We start from the raw sequence: 19,750 nt of genomic DNA on the forward strand, positions 1-19,750 counted from the left end.
CGTCGACAGCATCAAGCCCGAACCTGACATGGACAATTATGGACCGGTCCTGGGGCTGGTGCCCCAGGCTTGCCCAAAGATCAAGCAGGAGGGCAACGCGACCTGCATGATGGCCTACAAGCAGCCCCGGGTGGCCAGCTCCCCCCAGATCCCCGGGGCAGAGACCCCCCCGTTGAGCCCCGACGATCTCATGGTGAATGACTGCCACACGCAGATGATGTGTCCCTCGTCCGTGTCCTTCCAGCAAAGCTACCACCCAGCCTCCGGCTTCCACCACCCGCAGACCCATCTCCAGTACCAGAACACCTCCCAGTTTGGCCTTTTTGAGGACAGCCTGCCCTTACAACCCTCCGCTCCCCGAGGCATGCTCACCCCTCCTTCCTCCCCTCTCGAGCTGCTGGACTCCAAACCAAAGCGAGGACGCCGGTCCTGGCCGCGCAAGAGGACGGCCACTCACACGTGCACCTACGCGGGTTGTGGGAAGACCTACACCAAGAGTTCGCACCTGAAGGCCCACCTCAGGACGCACACAGGTAAAGAAATACCGCTTGCCTTCAGCCCCAGATAAGCTGCTTGCTGGTATAAAACAGTTTGCAGCCTGAGCTTTAACCCTGTAGTCTCTTAAACTCTGGGAACATTCCCCGCTGACCTATGACAGGTGGTCAGGTCTATGACGTCTAAGTGTTTTCTTGCTGCATACACGGGTCAAAGCTTTTCTAAGTGCTTCTCATGCCCTTTCTCAAAGAAAGATTTTCACTGCGGGTAGAGGTTAGTAAAGGAATTGCTAGGGCGGTCTCGTTTGCCTTAAAAGCGCTCGGATCTTGTCACAGAAGGGCTTGGTAAAAAGGGAAAGGCTACGCCGAGATAAACTCGGGAGGTTGCCTGGCATGTGATGCTGTCGGTACGTGGGAGTGCCGCGCTGAGTCACGCTCTCTGTGATTTCTCCAACAGGTGAAAAGCCCTACCACTGCAACTGGGAAGGCTGCGGCTGGAAGTTCGCTCGCTCCGACGAGCTCACCCGCCACTATCGCAAGCACACCGGCCACCGGCCCTTCCAGTGCCACCTCTGCGACAGGGCGTTCTCCAGGTCGGACCACCTGGCTTTGCACATGAAACGGCACATGTAGCCCCAGAGACTCCGACCTGCCAGCGGCGGGACGTTATTTAACTGCTCAGGTGCAGAAGCGTTAAAAACTTGTAGCTGGTACTACGTAGGGAGGCACCGACGCTCTAGCGATGGAGGCGGAGGAGGGTTTGACACAAGGAGACTTAGCCGGTCATCTCCTGCAGAGAACTTGACGTGACCGTATCAGTGGACCTGCCTGTGCCGGTCAGGAGAAGAGGGGTTATTTATGCAGCTTCTGGGAAGGGTAAACTCCGTAAGACTCCATACAGATTGTACAGAAGAAGCTGTAAATATGTTGTTTTTATTTTTTCCGATTCTAACTGCCCAGTCCTAAGCTTTACGAGACAATGTTTGTATGGAAACTGCCTGAAGTTGACCCTAGAAGAGATTAAATGAATGTTACTGTAGCTAACGATGTTATTTTAGATCTCAGTTGAAGGCATGGCTAAGAGAACACTCCTATTGTTAGACTGTTTGTTTCACAGGTGCAATAATATTCTTGTCTGCCATGATCTACACTAGAAGTACAGGGCTTGATGTCTTGTAAGAAAATAACCTATTTTACTGTAATTTTTTTTTATATATTGTAAATAATTTTATACAATGAGAAATATTGTATATGTAAATAGAAGACAAATGGGTATTTTGCCTATTTCTGTTTTTATAAAAACGTAATTTTTCAATGTTTGAAAACATTTCATCTTTTTAATAAAATAAGTTTTTAATTGCTATGATTTGCATCCTCCTTCGAGATCTCCCTGTTAGTTCTTCCCCTGATGGCTGGACCAATAACCACCTGGTAATGTTTTAAATTATCAACACTGTAGGAAGACAGTTAAAAAATCTGGCCTGTGGGTATTTCTAGAACAGATAACAGAGCACGTAATTGATTCTCAGTGGTAAACAAGATACAGTACGGTGTTTTATCAAAAAAAATCAAATAGGAAAGCAGATCATATCCAAAATAACACTTCCTAAAAATGGTTAAGTAAGCAACACTGTAATTTCAGTCTCATTTCTAGTTTATGCTAGACTATTTTAATAGCATCCTTAATGTTTTCCAGATGCAGTTACAGTTTTGCCAGCAGTGTGTGGGTTTTTTACTATAAATTTAAACACTGCATTTTTGTAATTACGGAGGCTTATTTTAAGGCATTCTTGTACATAAATTATCCCCGCTCTCAAGAGCTGCGCGCAGAATTCCAATAGAACAGTAGTGGAATTTAAACATAAGTTCACAACACAGGTTAAGATACCTTCATAACTCATTCCCCCAAGCTTGAATTCAGAATTTGTAATCCCACTTAGGACTTGAGAAAGATATTAACTATTTGGGCAGAAAGGAAGCTAGCCAGCAATGCAGATTCTGAAAACTGATTTCAAATAAAGTGACTAAGGCCACAGCTGTAGCAGTAAAGAGCTGCCACAAGTCAAACAGAGCCCCCCAAAAGCTCTTCCACAGCTGTAAATGAGATCAGGAGCCCAATCACTCTGCAACTCTGATGAGGATCCTCTGTTTTTACAGCTCCGGTTTAGTGGTGAGCCTTGATACTTGTAGAACAAAATCACTGTTAATTAAGTGTGCAGAGTCAGCTTATTATCGAAGCATTTTTCCTAAACATCTGGATGCTTGGAACTTGATTTTAATCAAGGTTGTGACTTTTTTTTTTCCCCTGACTTTACAAGTTAGAAAATACACGAATGAAATCAACAGGAATACATTTAAAGCAACTACAAATATAGCTGTTCTTCTGTGAAAGCAAAGCCTGCAGTTGTTCATGTGGAACAGATGTATTTTGGGCTTCTAATCATTGACATGGAAGAATGAGTTCCACATTTCACTTTTATAGCTCTTTCAAAGTGAAATATAAGGGAGATTTAACATTTCTTCATTAAAAACAAAACCTATTTATTTGCTAGAAAAAAAAAAAAGTTGCACAATCTAATTCCAGAAAGCGAGGATGACTTAAAGATGCTCTAAAATTAACACATTCATTGTCGCAACAGTTCTAGGTATTTCCTTCTCTTTCCCCAGCACTGAAGATTTTCATATTTCAGCATGTCCTTTGGTGTTTATAACCTCAAAAGCCCAATTTTGGAAATCAAGCCTTACCCTTACCTCTCCATAGTCACCTGGCTTTCCCTTGCTCTTTCTGAAGACCTGACAATGGTTTTTAATCTTTCCCAGGTTTCAGTGACACAGGGCAACCTTAAGCTGCTCCCTCTTTCGTAAGGTGATTAGAAGAGGTGCGGAGGTTTGACCCTTGGCTGCAGCGGGGATGCTCAGGAGGGTCCCCAGGCAGAGCTCTCCTGCAGCAGGGGAGAGCTCAGGAGCGTCCCAACGTGCTTGTCTGGCTCTGCTCGTCTCCTGATCACGCTTAGGGGCAGGGTCCTGGGCTTGGTGGCCCTTCGCTGCGGTCACTTTTGTGTCCTCCCAAATTGCAGGGGCGGCAGACAGCTACGGCCAGTGAACCGGCACGGGGCGTTGAAGGCTGCACAGTGCCTGCACACAGAGATAAACGTTCACCAACCCTTAAAAAAAGCCCTCGTGTGGCTCTTCTGCAGCACCCACCGCAATGGGTGCTCCTCCTCCAGTACCTCTGCACGGGGGCATCTGAGCTTCCCTTTGCGCTTGTGAATCGTGTCGCTCTGTGGGTCACAACCTCTCCTCCATCTGCTCCTGTTCACAAGAAAGTCTCCAGATACGACACCTTATCGGCCTGATGCCGTGTTACCAAACGACGCTCAAGCCCGGGGGGGACGGTGCAGACACGCTCTGGATGTGGTGTTCACCATGCAAGGACGAGCAGGTTTTGTCCTCTGAGCTTCTGGTTTAGTTGCAACTCAGCTGAAAATAGGGCAAAGCCATCCCCATATATAAACATAAACATAAAACCCCCAACTATATCAAAATATATAAAAACAGGCCTCGGAAAGTGGGGAGGCATGGGCGGGGGGCTCGAAATGCTAATAAAAGCTCAGGGCCAACTCCGATTGTTTAAGGGAGGGCATTAAGGACAATTTCTGTGTGGTCTTTACAGGAAACTGCAGGTTCTTAAATCTTGAGATAATCCTGTAGCAGAAAAAGATGCTGATCTCATTCTCACATTTTCACATTCTATTATGAGTAATTGTCAACTCTCTTTTTCTCTTTTGTCTTTTTCTTTCTTTTTGTTTTTTTTTAATTGCCTTAAATTAGTACATCCAAAGATGTGTCAATGTGATTCCACCAATCTACCAAGCCTCTCCAGCAGGAAATCACTAACGCTCTGCAACCTCTTCTAATAATACACCATCAGGTCATCATCTTTTAAGTGATTTCATCCTAATTAACAGGAGAGACCCAGGATCTCAGATGCCTCCCAGGGAGCTTGCAGCAAAGACCTGCCCTTACCATCTGCAGCTAGCCTGGATTTGATTTTGGACGCACTAGGGAAAGGCAAAAAAAAAAAAAAAAAAGAGACGTTGTAGTTAAAACCGATTGGGAGGAAATGTAGAGTCCGTTGTAAACAAGATTTTCACACATATTCTTGTAAGATACCACAGTGATGGGCTCACTACGCTTGCAAGATAGATTGCCAGATTAGATAGAGCACGTTAAGTACAGAAACTAGCAAATCCTGCACAACGTTCCTAGTGAAAGTTTTAGCAAATATTTCTGAACTCGAGACACCATCCAGAGGAGCTACTGCTCAAAGTCAGTTAATTCCACCCCGGGTTTCGCTGTGCTGAAAACGGTTTTTCTCTCACCTGCTGACTTTCAGAAGTGTCAGTTAAATCTGTATTACATGGGAACTCGGCTTCTGAAAACACCGTAACAGAGTCTGTTGCTGCTGAAACAGCACCCAGAGCGGAGCCGGGGCCGTTGCAGTCGCTCGGTCGCCTTCCAGCTCTCGAGGGAGACACAGCACCCTGCAAAGCAGCTCAGCACCTCCCGAGCAAGCAGGCAGCGTGCTTTCAAATAATTTATTTTTTTTTTTCTTTGCAACCCTGAAGTGGAAGGCTGGAGTAGAAACCCTCTGGCTTTTCTGGAGGTTCATTGTGGAATTTGTTTCGCAGATGGTCGTGGCTGGGGGAGTCGAAGCTTGAGTTTTGGCCGTAGCTCCCCTCGGGCAGGGGTAGGGGATTTCAGCCCGTGCGAGTCCTTGGTTACTCGCAGTCGTTTACAAACTGCCTGAAAACACTGACTCGCTCTAAACTTTGGTCCTCCGTCCACAAGAAGTGCCAAAAAAAGTCTGTCCATTCTTCAAATTATAGGATTGTGCGGTTCTGTGGTTTTCTGTGGTAGAAGCTTTGTGGTTTCTAAAGCTATTTTGTGCACCTATAACACAGAGTAGCTGTTAGGCTTTTCTTAAATTGAATTTTCGAAGCCAGAATCCCAAGCTCTAGCAATTTCTTTTGCTATATTTAAATAAAACAACTGCAACAAAGTCATGTAGCCATCACTATGGTAACTAGCAGTGTTGGGGGGGAAACATAAAGAGGAACATTGAATCCAAACCCCGTGTAATTTAACAGGGTGAAAGCAATCCTGGTTGCTAACATCCCAAACACACTTGGTGGCCTCTACAAACCTTAAAATTCCTGGGTGTCCTCGAAGCAGCCGCTCTCAGCTGGGTCCGTAACGCATCCCACCTGCCCGGGGCTCATCCTGTGTGCCAAGAACAGAGAGGTTAAAACTCCTGAAGCTCACTGGCCCTGCAGCAACCCCGGCTGAAGACCCAGGCTGAGGTGCACCTCCGCTCAGAAACGTCCCTTCTCGTAGATGGGGAGAAGGCACAGGTTCACAAGCCAATCGGCAGCCACCTAAAGCACCTGGTGGGAACGGGCTCAACGTATAAATTCCCTGAGACTCCTCGAAGCTCCGTACAACTTGATCCCCAGCAACCGATCCCCACCCCTTCGGCTGCGGTTGGGAACAGCCTCTGCCTCGCAGCAGGACTCTGAACTCGAAGGAGGCAGGGATTTATCCTGAACTTGTTACGCCGAAAATAGGTTTGATTTAATCTTTTGAGGTCTGGCTTTTCTGCCACAATTATTTGATCTTATAATATTTCATGTAGACACAAAAAGCGAATCACGTGCACTGCTTTAGGTAAAGATGTTGTCCCAACCTTACCAAAAAACTCCACCTTTCCAAGCACAAGGAGACCAGGAACATCAAAGGTTTCATTTACTCTGTAAACATGGTTAGTGTTAGCTACCTGCTTATTTACCTGCTTCAGTTATAATTCCTTTTAGCACATCGAAAGTATTTTGCCCTTTGCAGCAAGCACAAATCCAGCAATGCAGAAATCGCAGATGAACTTACCTGCTACAGGTTTATAATTGGATATGGGATCCCTTTAAATTACGTTGGTTTCTTGCACTTAGGACAGCTCGGAGCACTCCTGGAGTATTCAGGAAATATGTGGACTTTCACACCAGACACAGTACGAAACACACACACAAAAAAAATCCTCAAATCCCAACAACCACTTTTCTCACAGCCTGTGCACGATGACAGCGTAAGTGGGGTTTGATGTATTAATGATTTTGTACCGCAAGCACTTGCAAAATAAGAGATACAGGATGCCCGGGAGCCCTTCCTGTGGCTACAAAGGATGGGCAGAGAGAACACAGGACTCTGCCTCTGTACAGTTTCCTCCTGAAAAGCTGTGGTTGAGGACACTTATGGGGAGTTGAACAGCAGAAACACATAATGTTTGCAGCCGGCAAAGTCACATTCTACAGTCCTGTAGCATTTGTAAGAAATGCTGTATCAGCACCAATAAAAAGTTTTAATTGTGGTCATTACCTGAAAAAAAAAGGCTAACCAGACAGGAGGTGAAAGGTATTTGGAGTGACTAAACTGATAGCGACATACAGCAGACAGGAGATTCAGCAATTTTCTCCCAGCAGCGCCTCCCCAAGAAAAATATGACGGTAATTTCCCTGATAGGGACGGCAGCAAGGGCTCCGAGAGCTCGGGCTTTCACAACCCAAGCTGGGCTGGGGTCGTATTTAGGTCCAGGGGTCGTATTTAGGTCCAGTGGACAAATGCTACACTCGCTTTTGAGGTTTAGCAGCTGGGCTCGTAGCTTAAAGTTCCTTTACGCTCGAGTTTCCACTCGTAAATGTTTCTCCTCACGCAGGATGCCCACGCTACTTTTCCCCTTCCCAAGGAACAGCCGCTCAACCTCCGTGCGATGCCTAGTATGGGGAGTCCTTCCGATTAGGCACGCACTTGGGATGAAAATGTTGTATATGGTGGGCTCCAAAACTAGGAGAAGGAGCAAAGCATGGGGCTGTGTCCCCACGTTTTTGTAAGCGGAGCGTTCCACGCCGAGAGAAGCCGCGTAGGAAGTTGTGCCTGCCTGGGACATGCTACAGTCAAATCTTGGCTTCGAAATGTCAACGTGCTAAAAATATTGCCGGGGAGCAATTTCAAGAGAAACCTGCCTTGGCAGCCTGTTGTGAATGTGCGCAGAGGCAGAGTAAGTAAAACAAACAGATGGGAGAAGAGTGAGTCAAAGTGAATAATGTGGAATGGTATGATAGTGAGGTGTGTTTTTCCAGCAAGCCGAAAGGGTTTGTCTCTGGTGATCTCTCTAACCCCTCCCAGCACAAATTGCCTGGATGTTTAGCATTGCGGCACACAAATTGCTTCGGAAAGGGTGCGGCGCTGGATTTTCTGACTGGTCTGTGCAGACCAAACGTGGCCGGGACAAGGAAGAAGGGGAAGGAGAGAAGGGAAAACCAGCGGGCACTGGCCAAAAGCCCAGAGATCTCAACGAAGAGAATCAAGCAGTTGTTCCAAATTCACAAATCCGACAGGAAGGTTTGTGAAAAATCCCCCAAAAAGGGAAAAAAAAAATAAATTAAAGAAAGATTGCCGAAGTCTCAGAGCTCCAAAAAGTAACTTTTCATTTATTATATTAAACAATAACATTTCTCTTATTAAACAATAAACACACAAGATGGGTTAAAATTAAAATACCTTTCAATTTGTCATGATATTTGAAAGATAAATATAACTACAACAATGTACATATTTGGAGATATTAGTCAAATTTAGGTCAACATTGCAGCTTCCACTTTGTGTTTCCACCTTTTTTAGGTCAGACTAAAGAACGTCGTATTAAAAGGGACACCAGAAGAGCACTCTCTAATTGTAACAGCAGAAGGAACCATAGCCATGAGGAGTTTTCCTTTGAAAGTTCAACTTAAAAGGGGAAGGCAGAAGTTGGAAAAAGGAAAATCCCGTTTCATAACAAATTGGCCTTTATTTATAAAATTTTCAAGTAAAAAGAGCGGTGTATCAACTGATAAAACAGGTGTGTCAATGAGTAACAGTCAACACATTTAGTCTAAAAATAAATCCTCTATGATTCCACCACACTCTGAGCAAAATTCCTTTCTAAGAAAAGATGTTTGTTGTGAAGTCTAAAGAGAGATGCAATGGTTGACACACAACGAAAACTTAGCTGTTCCACCAGTGCAGGAAGGTATTTGACCTAGATCATTATTTCACTTTAAGAGAGATCCAACTCTAAATGAAGATTAGGCAGAAAGGAAATTCCTGAGAGGAAGGAATAAAATGCAGGAGAAGGGAGAAATCAAACTCTTACACGAGAGAAAGCAACAATTCTACTTGGACCAAATTTCCTTGGGCCTCAGTTCTACAGAATAAATACTCTTCTCAATGGAGAAACACTAAAGAAGAAATAGTAACCCCAAAAGGATTATAAAGAAGAATCCAAGAAAAGTGCATTACCTCTGAGCATAAGATGACAAAATAATTTCTACAAAATTTCTGACAACAGATTTCACAGATAGGAATTAAGAAGGGAAAAAAAAAAGTTAAACAGTCAGATACAGGTTGGAATTTCCTACCCTTTGAGAGCACGTTACACGAAACAAAATACAAGTGAGGGCTGACGATCCATATAGGGCAGAGCTTTCACAAGGAAAAATTTGCCAATATAAAAATATTTCATACAGCATTATTGTAAAGTCCTACTTTTACGAGCATCTGTTTTTATTGCAGAACGACTGGTATGTTTTACAACGAGCCTACGTGAACGTAACTTAGGGAAACCACTCGAGGCAAATGTGAACGTCCTGGTTTCTAAAGGATAATGTGGGTAATTCAATACCTGCGTCCTACGTGCAAAGTTTGCCTGCGTAGGAATAATTGTCCGTCTTTCCTGTTTTAACTGTTGTGCCTCGGTGCTGTGGGCAATTCACGCTTTTCCATGAGTCATTCCAGCACTGACGATACTCTGCATAAAACACACATGTGCCACTATAAAAGCCGACTAAACTCTTTGTGATCGCTCAGCGTACCACAGAGTCTAATAATTTACCCGAGTAGAAAGCAGAATCACCTCCATTCTTTCCTCAAAGCCAAGAATGCGAGGGATAGTCGTTCCTCCTGAAGTAAAAGCTTAGGTGGAAACGGAGGAAAAACAGAGCTGCAATCCAGATGACAATTATGTGCAACCTATATAACTGGAACGAAGCAGGGAAAACATGTTTTTATGTTTTCCACCTTAGCATGCGACTGTTTGGAGTGTATGTGCGCATGGGAATACTCCTTTAAAAAGAATATTTAAGAAAGGGAGGAATAAAAAAAAGAAGTGAAACTACAAGCAAATACAGGAGAAACATCATTGCCTCAGTTTAGAGAAAGAAGCAAAGATGACACCACATGCAGGAAGTTCAAAAAAGACCCTTTAAAAATGCAAAAGAATGTGAAATCACATCCAGTGCAGGTGATGTCTACTTTCTGCCAGGTTTCTCACTTACGCTTGGCACAGCTAGAGAACACAGCTTTTCATGCCAACGAAAGTAATCTCAACACAAACTTGTCTGAAGCAGCCATTTCTCCTTTTTTTTTTTCTTTCACCAGAACTTTGAAATTCTAAGAGCCAAGATCTAACCTGCATTCCTGTAAAAATTCCATTTCTGTATCCATCTCTGTTTAGAGAATACATACCTACTCACAAGCTTTAATATATAGAATATATACGCATATTCTACATATTCATTGTATATACACATTTTATGTACAGCACGAGTAACTATATACTAGACATAGTATGTGGACATATATAGTATATACACACACTATTATTACATTATACAATACACTATATATATATATACACACGGACACAAATAATAGGGATCTCCTAATGTACACTGTATATGCATCGTGTATACTCACATTTTATATATCTTGCATTGTACAGATTTTCTCTGCCCAAATAGCGACAGGTCTATTTGTGCTTTAAATTTCACTGTTCTGGAGGAAGAAGACGACCGACGTCTGGCGGTAAAAGTTTTGTCTTAGAAGAACAAGCGCAGGGATCGTACAAAACACCGAGCTACAAGCATAAGGGAAGAACGTGGGCAATCTTCCTTTTTAGACAGAAAACTGGATGAAATACAACGGGGAGGAATCACGGCTAAGTTTTCTTCTACTCCCATGACTAGAATTTTGAATCAAGAGTGTTTCAGTAAAGCTAAGGTTACTAAATCTAAGACGCTGTGCACAGAGAACATGTTCCGTCCTCGCTCATTCGCTTGAGCTTCTGTTACCGTCCAAGCAAATATGAAGAATGATGAGTCAATAAGGAAATAGGAAAAGAAGCAATTAGTTCTAAAGCTGTATGGAATGCTAGATTAATTCACATTTCTGGCTTCCTGCAACGCCGACTCGTTGCCTTAGAAGCATTACGAGTGACAGCATTTTAGAGCCCCGACAAAGCAGCAGAAAGCCCCGTTAGGGCACATAACTCAGAAGATGAATCAAGCTCTTTCACTCACCCACCCTGTCCCACTGGAGTGACATCATCCAAGCAGCATCCGAAAGTGGTTTTCCTTTCGCAAATGGCACTACGTATGAACGGGGTTTTATTGTAGCAGAAGAGACATGACAAGGACTCAGGCCCAAATGAAAAGGAGAATCTTACACAGGGACACAAACTCTTTAACTTCACTGAGAATCCTGCAGCCATTCCATTGGGAAAGTTGCTCTTTCGTAGCAAAAGCTCTCTCTATGGAGAGACACAAGTTTGCTCTCAGGGACTTCAAGCCCTGCACACCGACAGAAAAGAATTTGTTGACATTTTAGTATGTTTGATCGTTTAACTTATTTTCATGAAAAATTCCTGCAACGGGAGGGGACTTCAAACCAGGTTCTGTAAAATCAGCGGTATCTTGTACCGCATTCCAAAGGCATCAGTAAGATGAGATTAAAGATCATTACACGGTTGCTTTTGATACTAGAATGCAGTGTTTCCCCTTCGGAGGGGAACGTAAAGGGTCACGTTATTGTTAGCTCAGGAGACACAGAGCAAACAGGGAATTGTGATTCCTAAAACTGCGCTTTGAGATAAGAGGTTTCCGTTCTGTCATACGAATAGCGGCACCGCGCTCGCCCATACACCTGTTTGTAAACGCCACAAATGCCACAGCTTGGCTGCACTTCAGAGCTGGAAACTACGAAGGAGATTAATCCCATCCAATCCGACCCTTATCTCTCCGTAAGGAAAGCATCCAGAATAAGGCAATTACAACTGAACGGGGAAAGACTGTTTTCAGTGAACAGGCACTATCTTTGTACGATGAAGAAGAAAAGTAAGGAAGCGGGGACATAAAAAACATAAATGTATTAAAGATGCTAAAGGAATAATACATCAAAAAAAAAAAAGAGAAAATGTTATAAAGGCTGTATCAGTAAAAACACAGACTGTTAAGCTTTGTGTTCCTACAGAGCCAAGGAAAGGAAAGCAGATACACATTAAGGACGTAAAAATGTAGTGCTAGGTGCCTACTCAATTCACACCTGAACGTCCAAGGCAAAGATGACTGAAGTTTAAGAATTCCTGTAATCAGAAAAGGCATTTTTAGTAAGTCAATAATTCAAAGACTTATAAGGACCTATTTTCTACAGGGCATGTAAAACATGTTCTGCGTCACCCTTACCAGGTGGAAGTACTGAGTTCTGCAGGCGTATATAAAGTATGTTCCTACTTGGACTTACTACCACGAGCCGTATTTTAAAGTCAATCCAGTCTACCAGTACCTCTCTAACTTACACATGAACATGTATTTGGCAAATAAAACCAGTCTCAACTTCGTCTCATTTCAGCTAAATTACGTTTGATCTGTAACCCTGTAATACAAGGTAGGTGGAATTAAAGAAACAGAGGTAGGGAGTGTCTCACGCAGTCAACTGGGCAACACAAGCAACAAGGGCTTTTTGGCTGGAGTAAAAGAGGGTGAAATGAGTTGTAGGGATGAACACTGCTCAAGGTTAGTAAGTTTTCCACTGCCCGATTTCACACAAAAGCAGCACTCAAACTCGCAGCGCGATCCTGCCACCGTCGGCGCTTACGAGACGTCGAATTCTTTGTCCAGTTTACTACAACTGAATTAACTCCCTCTTTTACAACAGCACGTACAACTAGTAAAACTCAATGCAAACAAATGTTTAAATTAGGAGAACTACTCCGTCATCGAGGCTTCACATTCATACTATTTTATACAGTTCGCTATGTTTGCATCCATCACACATAAATCATCAGATTCTTTTTGGAAAAGCCACATCTCCTGGATAAAAAGGGACCACCTAATAATAGATTTATGCTGAAGACTTTGACAGAGATGATGTAGATGACTATACTGATTAGCCTACCGTGAATTATTAAATTAATGTCACAAGTGAAAGCTAATTCTATAAATATTATCTTTTTATGACGTTTTCTTTGAAATCCATACTGCAGCCTCAAAGAAAAACCAAGAGAATTCAGGGAATAAAAAGCTAGATTCACAAGTTGCAGTTTACTATACGCAACATTGTCTTCCAGATAAAGAAACTTCGCTTTCGGTATCTTAGGATCATACGTTAAATTTCTTACAAGCAGTAAATTTTATCTAGAACATATAATACAGCTTATACAGTGTTTCCCGCATATTATGCACTCGAAAAGCCACACAGAGCCCAGTTTGACGTAACCAGTCAGTCTCGTTTAGAGTTGAAGGTGACTAAAATTATTTTCACAACATAAACCAAGGATTTAGTATTTTTGCAAAAGCCACGTTTGAAGGTCTCACTTGGACAGGGTGGAGCCAAAGAACCTCTATTTAAGAGTTTGGCATATCAGCCTTACTGAGCGCAATAGCCAGCTCGAGGTCTTCTTGTTCTTGTCTCCGCAACCGAGCGAGTCTTTCTTGCTCTGCTTTTTCACTCTCACGCTTCGCCCATGCCAGCTGCTGTTCTTCATTTCCAAACTAAAAAAAAACAAACAATGAAACCGGAAAATAAATTAATAAATCGCCCCAAAAGCTAGAAGAAAGTATGTGAAAAAATACAATGAAACAGATTTCTGAAAGGGATGAATCAAGTATCCCGTGCTGTCTTAGGGTACTTCTTCTGGACTAAGTTTAAAATTCACTCACTGATTTCCTCACTTCATCCTTTCATTTATTTCCTTAATTTCTTCCTCCTCCCACCAGGAAACTAACTCAGCTGGGCTGCACGTCCCTGCATCCATGGCTCCGTTTTGTATGAAAAAGGCCAGAGGACTGGAGCCAAACAAAAACTCCACAAACACAAAAAAACCCAAGTTAGTGGTTTGGGAGCATAGCAACCTGCATCCATTTTTAAGAATAGTAAAGAGCGAGGAAAAAAAAAAAAAGCCAGGAGTTAGTTACTCTTGTGCAACTCCATTGCAGAGAGTTTTAGTGCTGTATTTCCTGCTAAGGGCGAGGGGTTTTAAGAATGGCTCTGGAGACTGCGGATTTGTGGGAAGTTTCATCACCGAATCGAAAGTTACAAAAAGTGTTTCTGTTACTGTTCGTAAAAACACGTGCAGAGTTTTTCCAGTAAGAAATAAAGACAGAGAATGCAATTTACGCCAGCAGAAAACACGAAGGAAATATAACGCATCGTAACCTTCAGCTCCTAAGCCTCTTTGAGCTTCCCAGAACACATTTAAGTACACGGCAGCAAAGCTATTCCAAAATTACATTCCAGTATTTACCACCGAAGTATGCAAAAGTTTGCTTGTTCAAGCTGTTTGCACAAAATATTAAAATATTTTATTGAAACCCTAACAATTTAAACCTAAAATATAATCCGTTCCTGTTTAATTTTGGCATTTGCCGAAGAGGGCGACGCTAACAGGAGCGTCTGCACAGCTGCCTGCAACTGTTTGCAGTCGATCCCACTTCTAAAATTCGCTCCGTCCTATCTTTTCGTTGAACGTTCAGGGCAACATATTATTTGGGGTTTTTTCGGAAGAGAAAGCTACACAGAGTTTAGAGTTTCAAGTTCAGCAGAATGCAGACTGCAGAAAAAATTGCGCCGTGGTCCAGGGGGCAGCGACTCGGAAGCGTGCCGCTGCGCCAGCCGCCGGGGCTGCACCTTCCCCGCCAAGGCTGAAATATCGAACAGGGGATTAAATGCAACTTGAAGTATATTTAACGCAAATGTACTACACACGCTGGCCCCCACCCCTGCCTCTTCCACTCGGCCTCGTATCTGCAATTCGTCCTTTTAAAGAAATGCGCCCCTCCGAGTCAGCGCAGCTCATTTACTCATAATGGAGTTAAATGATGCTTTATCTCCGTGCTCACAATTCCTCATTTTATTTCCCTCAGTATGATTTTATGCCAAAAAAAAAAAGCATTTAAAAATGACTTTTCTCCAAACAACACTTCTGCTTTCACTGCTCTCAAAATTTCAATGGGAACCTCTGCCTTCAGTGTTACTGAAACACAACACACGTGCCACACATTTTGATACTTTACTTTTAAAAGGAAGAAAACCCCCTGTCGTTACTCATTTAAATAATGTCAGCCGACAGGTAAGATTTAAAAGCTTGCTAAAATTTTAGATAGATGATTTTTTTTTTTTGTCCCAAGATACAGTAAAGACAGACTCAAATGGAAGTAGGACGTCTCCGAGAATTTAAAAAGATCATACAGCTGGGATGGAGAATAAGTTACCATTTTCAGATATACAATAAGCTTTGGCCAAAGCCTCTGGGGTGTCTTTTTTTCTTTAAAATTTTGAGAAAATACTTTTACTTATAGCTTACTTTTACTTATAGCTTACTTTTACTTATAGCTTACTTTTACTTATAGCTTACTTTTACTTATAGCTTACTTTTACTTATAGCTTACTTTTACTTATAGCTTACTTTTACTTATAGCTTACTTTTACTTATAGCTTACTTTTACTTATAGCTTACTTTTACTTATAGCTTACTTTTACTTATAGCTTACTTTTACTTATAGCTTACTTTTACTTATAGCTTACTTTTACTTATAGCTTACTTTTACTTATAGCTTACTTTTACTTATAGCTTACTTTTACTTATAGCTTACTTTTACTTATAGCTTACTTTTACTTATAGCTTACTTTTACTTATAGCTTACATTTTAGGATAACTCCTCCAAAGCTTAGGAGAGCTGCAATTATGACTTACTGTACACAAGTTGTATTTTTGCGGTTAGAAGTGCTGAGTTAAAAAAAAAAAGGAAAAAAAAAAGGAAAATAAGCAAGCGATTCATTGGAAACAAATCTGGATGTGCCTTCTTAGCAGTGGTTAGCATAAAATAAACTTTTTAGGAGCATCATTGCCCATTAGATAGGGAAATGCACAACAGTTCGCTAATGCCACTGGTTGTTGCGCAGAGTGCCTATTAAAAAAAGTAGCTTAAGTGCATTACAAGTCATATACTACAATTTCTTTGCCTACGTCCAGGTTTTAAAGAGTCTATAAATTTGTATCGCATAACTGTAATCTCATTAAAAACCTCTTTCTCATTTTCTTTTTCAGAAGTACAGTTAAAGCCAAGGCATAAATGAGGAAGAGAGCAGACTGCAGCGAAACTAATCCGATACGCCAAAGGCTACGCTGACTAGTGTTTACTAAATTACCAAATTATACTAAGAGAAACGTTTCGGTTTAGTCCTAAGTGCTCTGTTCCTTGGAAATTTAAACTCTTTCAGTTGGCAGAAAGACGGCTTTTCTGGTTGTTCTGTAAACTGAAGCTGGAATCTAGAAATACCTGAAAAATGAGCTACCAAGAGACTTTGTTTTGTTCCAGAGGGTCAGAGCTAAAGCCAACAGAAAAGTTCAGAATGCAATGGAAATACAATGAAATCCTGGGGCTGTGACTTTGCCTGTGTATCAAAAAAAGCTGAATTTTCTAGAGCGTTCCTAAAATCTAGTGAACGTCCTCATGTTACTTCTTTGCAGCAGTAAATAATTCCAATTAAAAATCAGGTTATTGAATTGTTCAAACCTACACAACTCTATGATTCTGTTTTCAGATTCCACCGACTCAAATTATGTGTCGAAATAACCTTCTGCAAGTAAAATTGCTTTTAATTTCCATTATGAACAAAGTTTCCAAAAGGTCAGGCAAAGAGAAGCACAATAATCTCGCTGATGACAACGTAACTAGTTCATGTAAGGCTCCACAGCAGGTGTAGCAATGTAAATGTAGCACAGGCAAGCAAAAAAACTCCCAACAAACTGAAAAGAACCGGGATCAAATCTCTTTTCAGTCAAATTCAGTTGTCTGGGTTTTCTTACAGCAGTAGAAAGCAATTCTCAAGAATGACTAAAAAAAATAATTTCACTGAATGAAGTGCCACTTAAATAGGAATTACAAGCGGCTACTGCTCAGTATCTCATTTTTCCTAAGGTTAATCTCATCTCCTGAAAACGTGATGGCACAACAAATTTGACACTAGAGCAGCCACCGCGATGGGGATCAGAGATTAGGGGTAATCGTGTGATACAATCACTGGGTGCAAGCCACACGCTTAAGAAATGCAGTCTGTAAATTCAGACAACCATCGCTGGGTAACGGTCACTCCATTCCATGATTTGTCTTTCACTGAAGGAAGAGGTTAGGTGGTGGTCAAGAAATTTCAGATAAAGCAAGTTTTGCGTCTTATTTTTATTAAGAATGTCACCATTTTGTATACAATCACAGAATTTAACTGTGCAAATTCAACAGGCCAGTACTAACTGGTAAAGCGTACATAATACCTCCAACTGTTTCTTCAGTAGCATAGATAAATAAAAGCGCTGAGGCCAGCTAAAAGTATGCACAGATGACCTCAACTGACCAATATCAAATAGGAAAGTGATACACATTTACTAATAACTAGGGGGAAAAAAAAAAACCACATTAAAAATGAGCAACTTGAAAGATTCAGCTTAAAAGATCTCCACTTGCTGAAAAACTGAACCGTGTCCACCAGAGTTAAGGAACAGCTTTGAGCTGGCAATCGCACTGCGTGGCAACGTGACAGAACAAAAACATGGGAGAAAGGAGGAAGAAGCCTGAGGCTGCGGATGGAACCGATTTCTCTCTGCTCGTGGAAGCAGTAGGAACCACACTGCTACTACATTTACAACGATTTCCAATTCAGTAACGTACCTGCCAGCACTAAAACCAAAGCCAGGCTTTTAGAAACCCGGACGGATTTTTAATGACTGGGTACTTGGCTTTGCTTTCAAACCTTCTGATGCTGTCTTGGGGAATGCAGCATGGATGTTTCTATACTGGTTCTGCAAAACAAACATTCTCTTCTTTGTCTAACGAGAGCTTTTCTACAACATGAGCAATCGGAACAAAAGTCAACAGCTAAAATTTTCAATCTCTGTCTCAGGGATGCATCTTTATGACCGCACTCATCATACCGGGCAAGCAGCGTGATGGCATCGTCAGAATTCGTTTCACAAACAGTTACAAACACTTCATGAAACCTTCCCCTTTCAGGATTTGCGTCTCAGCATATGGTGAAATTGCTATATAAATGGTTTTGACAATTGTTTTTGCATCTTTACATTGTTGGCTTCCAAAAATCAGTTTACAAAATAGCCTCCGTGCAACAAAACCAGTACAGAGATTCTGCTACAAAGAATTTGTGAGGAAAGGCACACTGTACTAAAATAATTTAAATGCAAGTAAACCCTTTAAAATTTAGTATGAAACTTCCTTTTTATTGAAATAATGCCTTTTTATTACAGAAATATTGATACAAAAACAACGAGGACAGCATGAAGGTACTGAGAGACAGAAGCCAGTGAACAGTAGGTTTGCAGTTAAAACAAAACCCCAAGAGATTGCTGCAAGCAGAGCAGAAAGTGGTTTGCTCAGAGACAATGAACTTAACTTACAGAGCTGAAGTCTGCAAACCCCAAGGAAGAGTCTTTAGAAGTTTTACTTGAAGAGGAGGGAGCAAATGGATCTTTTCCACTAAATGGGTCCCCAAACCCCTTTTTACTTTGAAACGGGTCACTGCTGTCAGCCCCAAATGGCTGGAATGGATCATGGGGCTTGGGAAAATCTGAAGACCCAAGGTGGCTTACAGGAGTACTTTTACCTGGAAAGTTCAAGGAGAAAAAAAACAAAAAAAAAGGAGAAAAAGAGAAGTTACTTACCACGGACAATGCAACCCCCTTAAATAGGAAACTCTGCTGATACAGTTTAGCATCATCCATTCCTCCTGGGGCGGTTTAAAATGTAACCAAATACAATGGCACTCCTTTCTCAATGCAAATCATCTCCAACAGTTATTTCACTTAAACGGATTTATTATCTTACCTATACATACTGCAGTATTAATATCACCAAGATTTTAAATTATAAAACCCAACATAAAAACATTTGGGCAGAAGAATTTCACAAGTACGATTTGAGATCATTTTCCTGGATTAGAGATATTTCAAGTTCAAATTTGGGATTACACAAAAGACAAAATACCCAAAAGTATACGTCACTGAAAATAATAATCAATCACGTTACACAGAATTCCCTAGGAAATTACCTATGACTTTACAGAATGTATGCATTCTGGGGGGTTTTTTTTGCCTCAAACTGGTTTATCCTTCTACCACCACACACAGAAGGGAAACGAGACTGATGAAGCAAGCGCCTTGCTCTGGGCTGCTTGCTGTACAACCCACCTGCGGGAGGTGGCTGCTTGTTCTTATATTCCACCCCAATAACAAATGAAATCACAGGAACTACTCCGTACGCTCATCAACAACAGTCTTTTATTTTATCTGTGGCAATTATACCTCAATGGTTAATTTTTAATTGCTCTTGCAAGAAGTACTATTTTGTTAGGTCCTATGATCAAACAGATAAATGTAATTTTTTTTTCCTTCCTCTTAAAAAAAAAATCAGGCTACACATACTAGGAATGCAGAGAAAAATGGAGTGGGAAGTCCAAATTTCTACGTATGTACTTGGCGTGTCCAAGACATGGCCTGAGAGCTTTTCAGAAGGTACTTTAGTCGCTGCTCGTGAACTTCATAATAATGTGCTCAAATCTGTGGAAATCCTCATTTGTCAGAGAGAAATAAAGATTGCCAAACTCGTGCTAAGTAAATCTCTCTGCAGCAGCTTGCCTTTAAACCATGGCTCAGCTTTTCCTTCCCCTGGGGCCCCTCTGCCACCAGCCGGCTCCACCGTGCGGCGGTGGCACCTCAGTCCCCAAACTCGGTGCCACCTCAGTCCCCAGACTCAGCCAGGCACAGATTTCCAGCACAGTCCCGTCTCCTTAGCGCAGGGGTGATGCCCGAGCGGGGCCTCGGATGC

The 19,750-nt window shown here is 42.0% G+C and overlaps 2 protein-coding genes across 2 annotated transcripts in view; one reads left to right on the forward strand and one right to left on the reverse strand.

Annotated features, from left to right (window-relative positions):
- Positions 1 to 4: 4 nt before the first annotated feature.
- Positions 5 to 1,231, forward strand: LOC104269119 (Krueppel-like factor 2; the record flags this gene model as incomplete). The annotated part of the gene is made up of 2 exons (XM_009878931.1): positions 5 to 533; positions 952 to 1,231. Coding segments are annotated over 2 exons (705 nt in total), but the record flags the coding sequence as incomplete, so codon positions are not given.
- A 12,030-nt stretch (positions 1,232 to 13,261) lies between these two features.
- EPS15L1 (epidermal growth factor receptor pathway substrate 15-like 1) overlaps positions 13,262 to 19,750 on the reverse strand; it is a 29,233-nt gene continuing 22,744 nt past the window's right edge. Inside the window, exons 18-19 of the mRNA XM_009878930.1 lie at positions 18,325 to 18,530; positions 13,262 to 13,408 (exon numbers count right to left, since the gene is read on the reverse strand). Coding sequence (XP_009877232.1) covers positions 13,262 to 13,408; positions 18,325 to 18,530 — 353 coding nt within the window. The remainder of the gene's footprint in view (positions 13,409 to 18,324; positions 18,531 to 19,750) is intronic.

The sequence above is a fragment of the Apaloderma vittatum genome, unplaced genomic scaffold (assembly GCF_000703405.1).
Source record: "Apaloderma vittatum isolate BGI_N311 unplaced genomic scaffold, ASM70340v1 scaffold13311, whole genome shotgun sequence".
NCBI lineage: Eukaryota > Metazoa > Chordata > Aves > Trogoniformes > Trogonidae > Apaloderma > Apaloderma vittatum.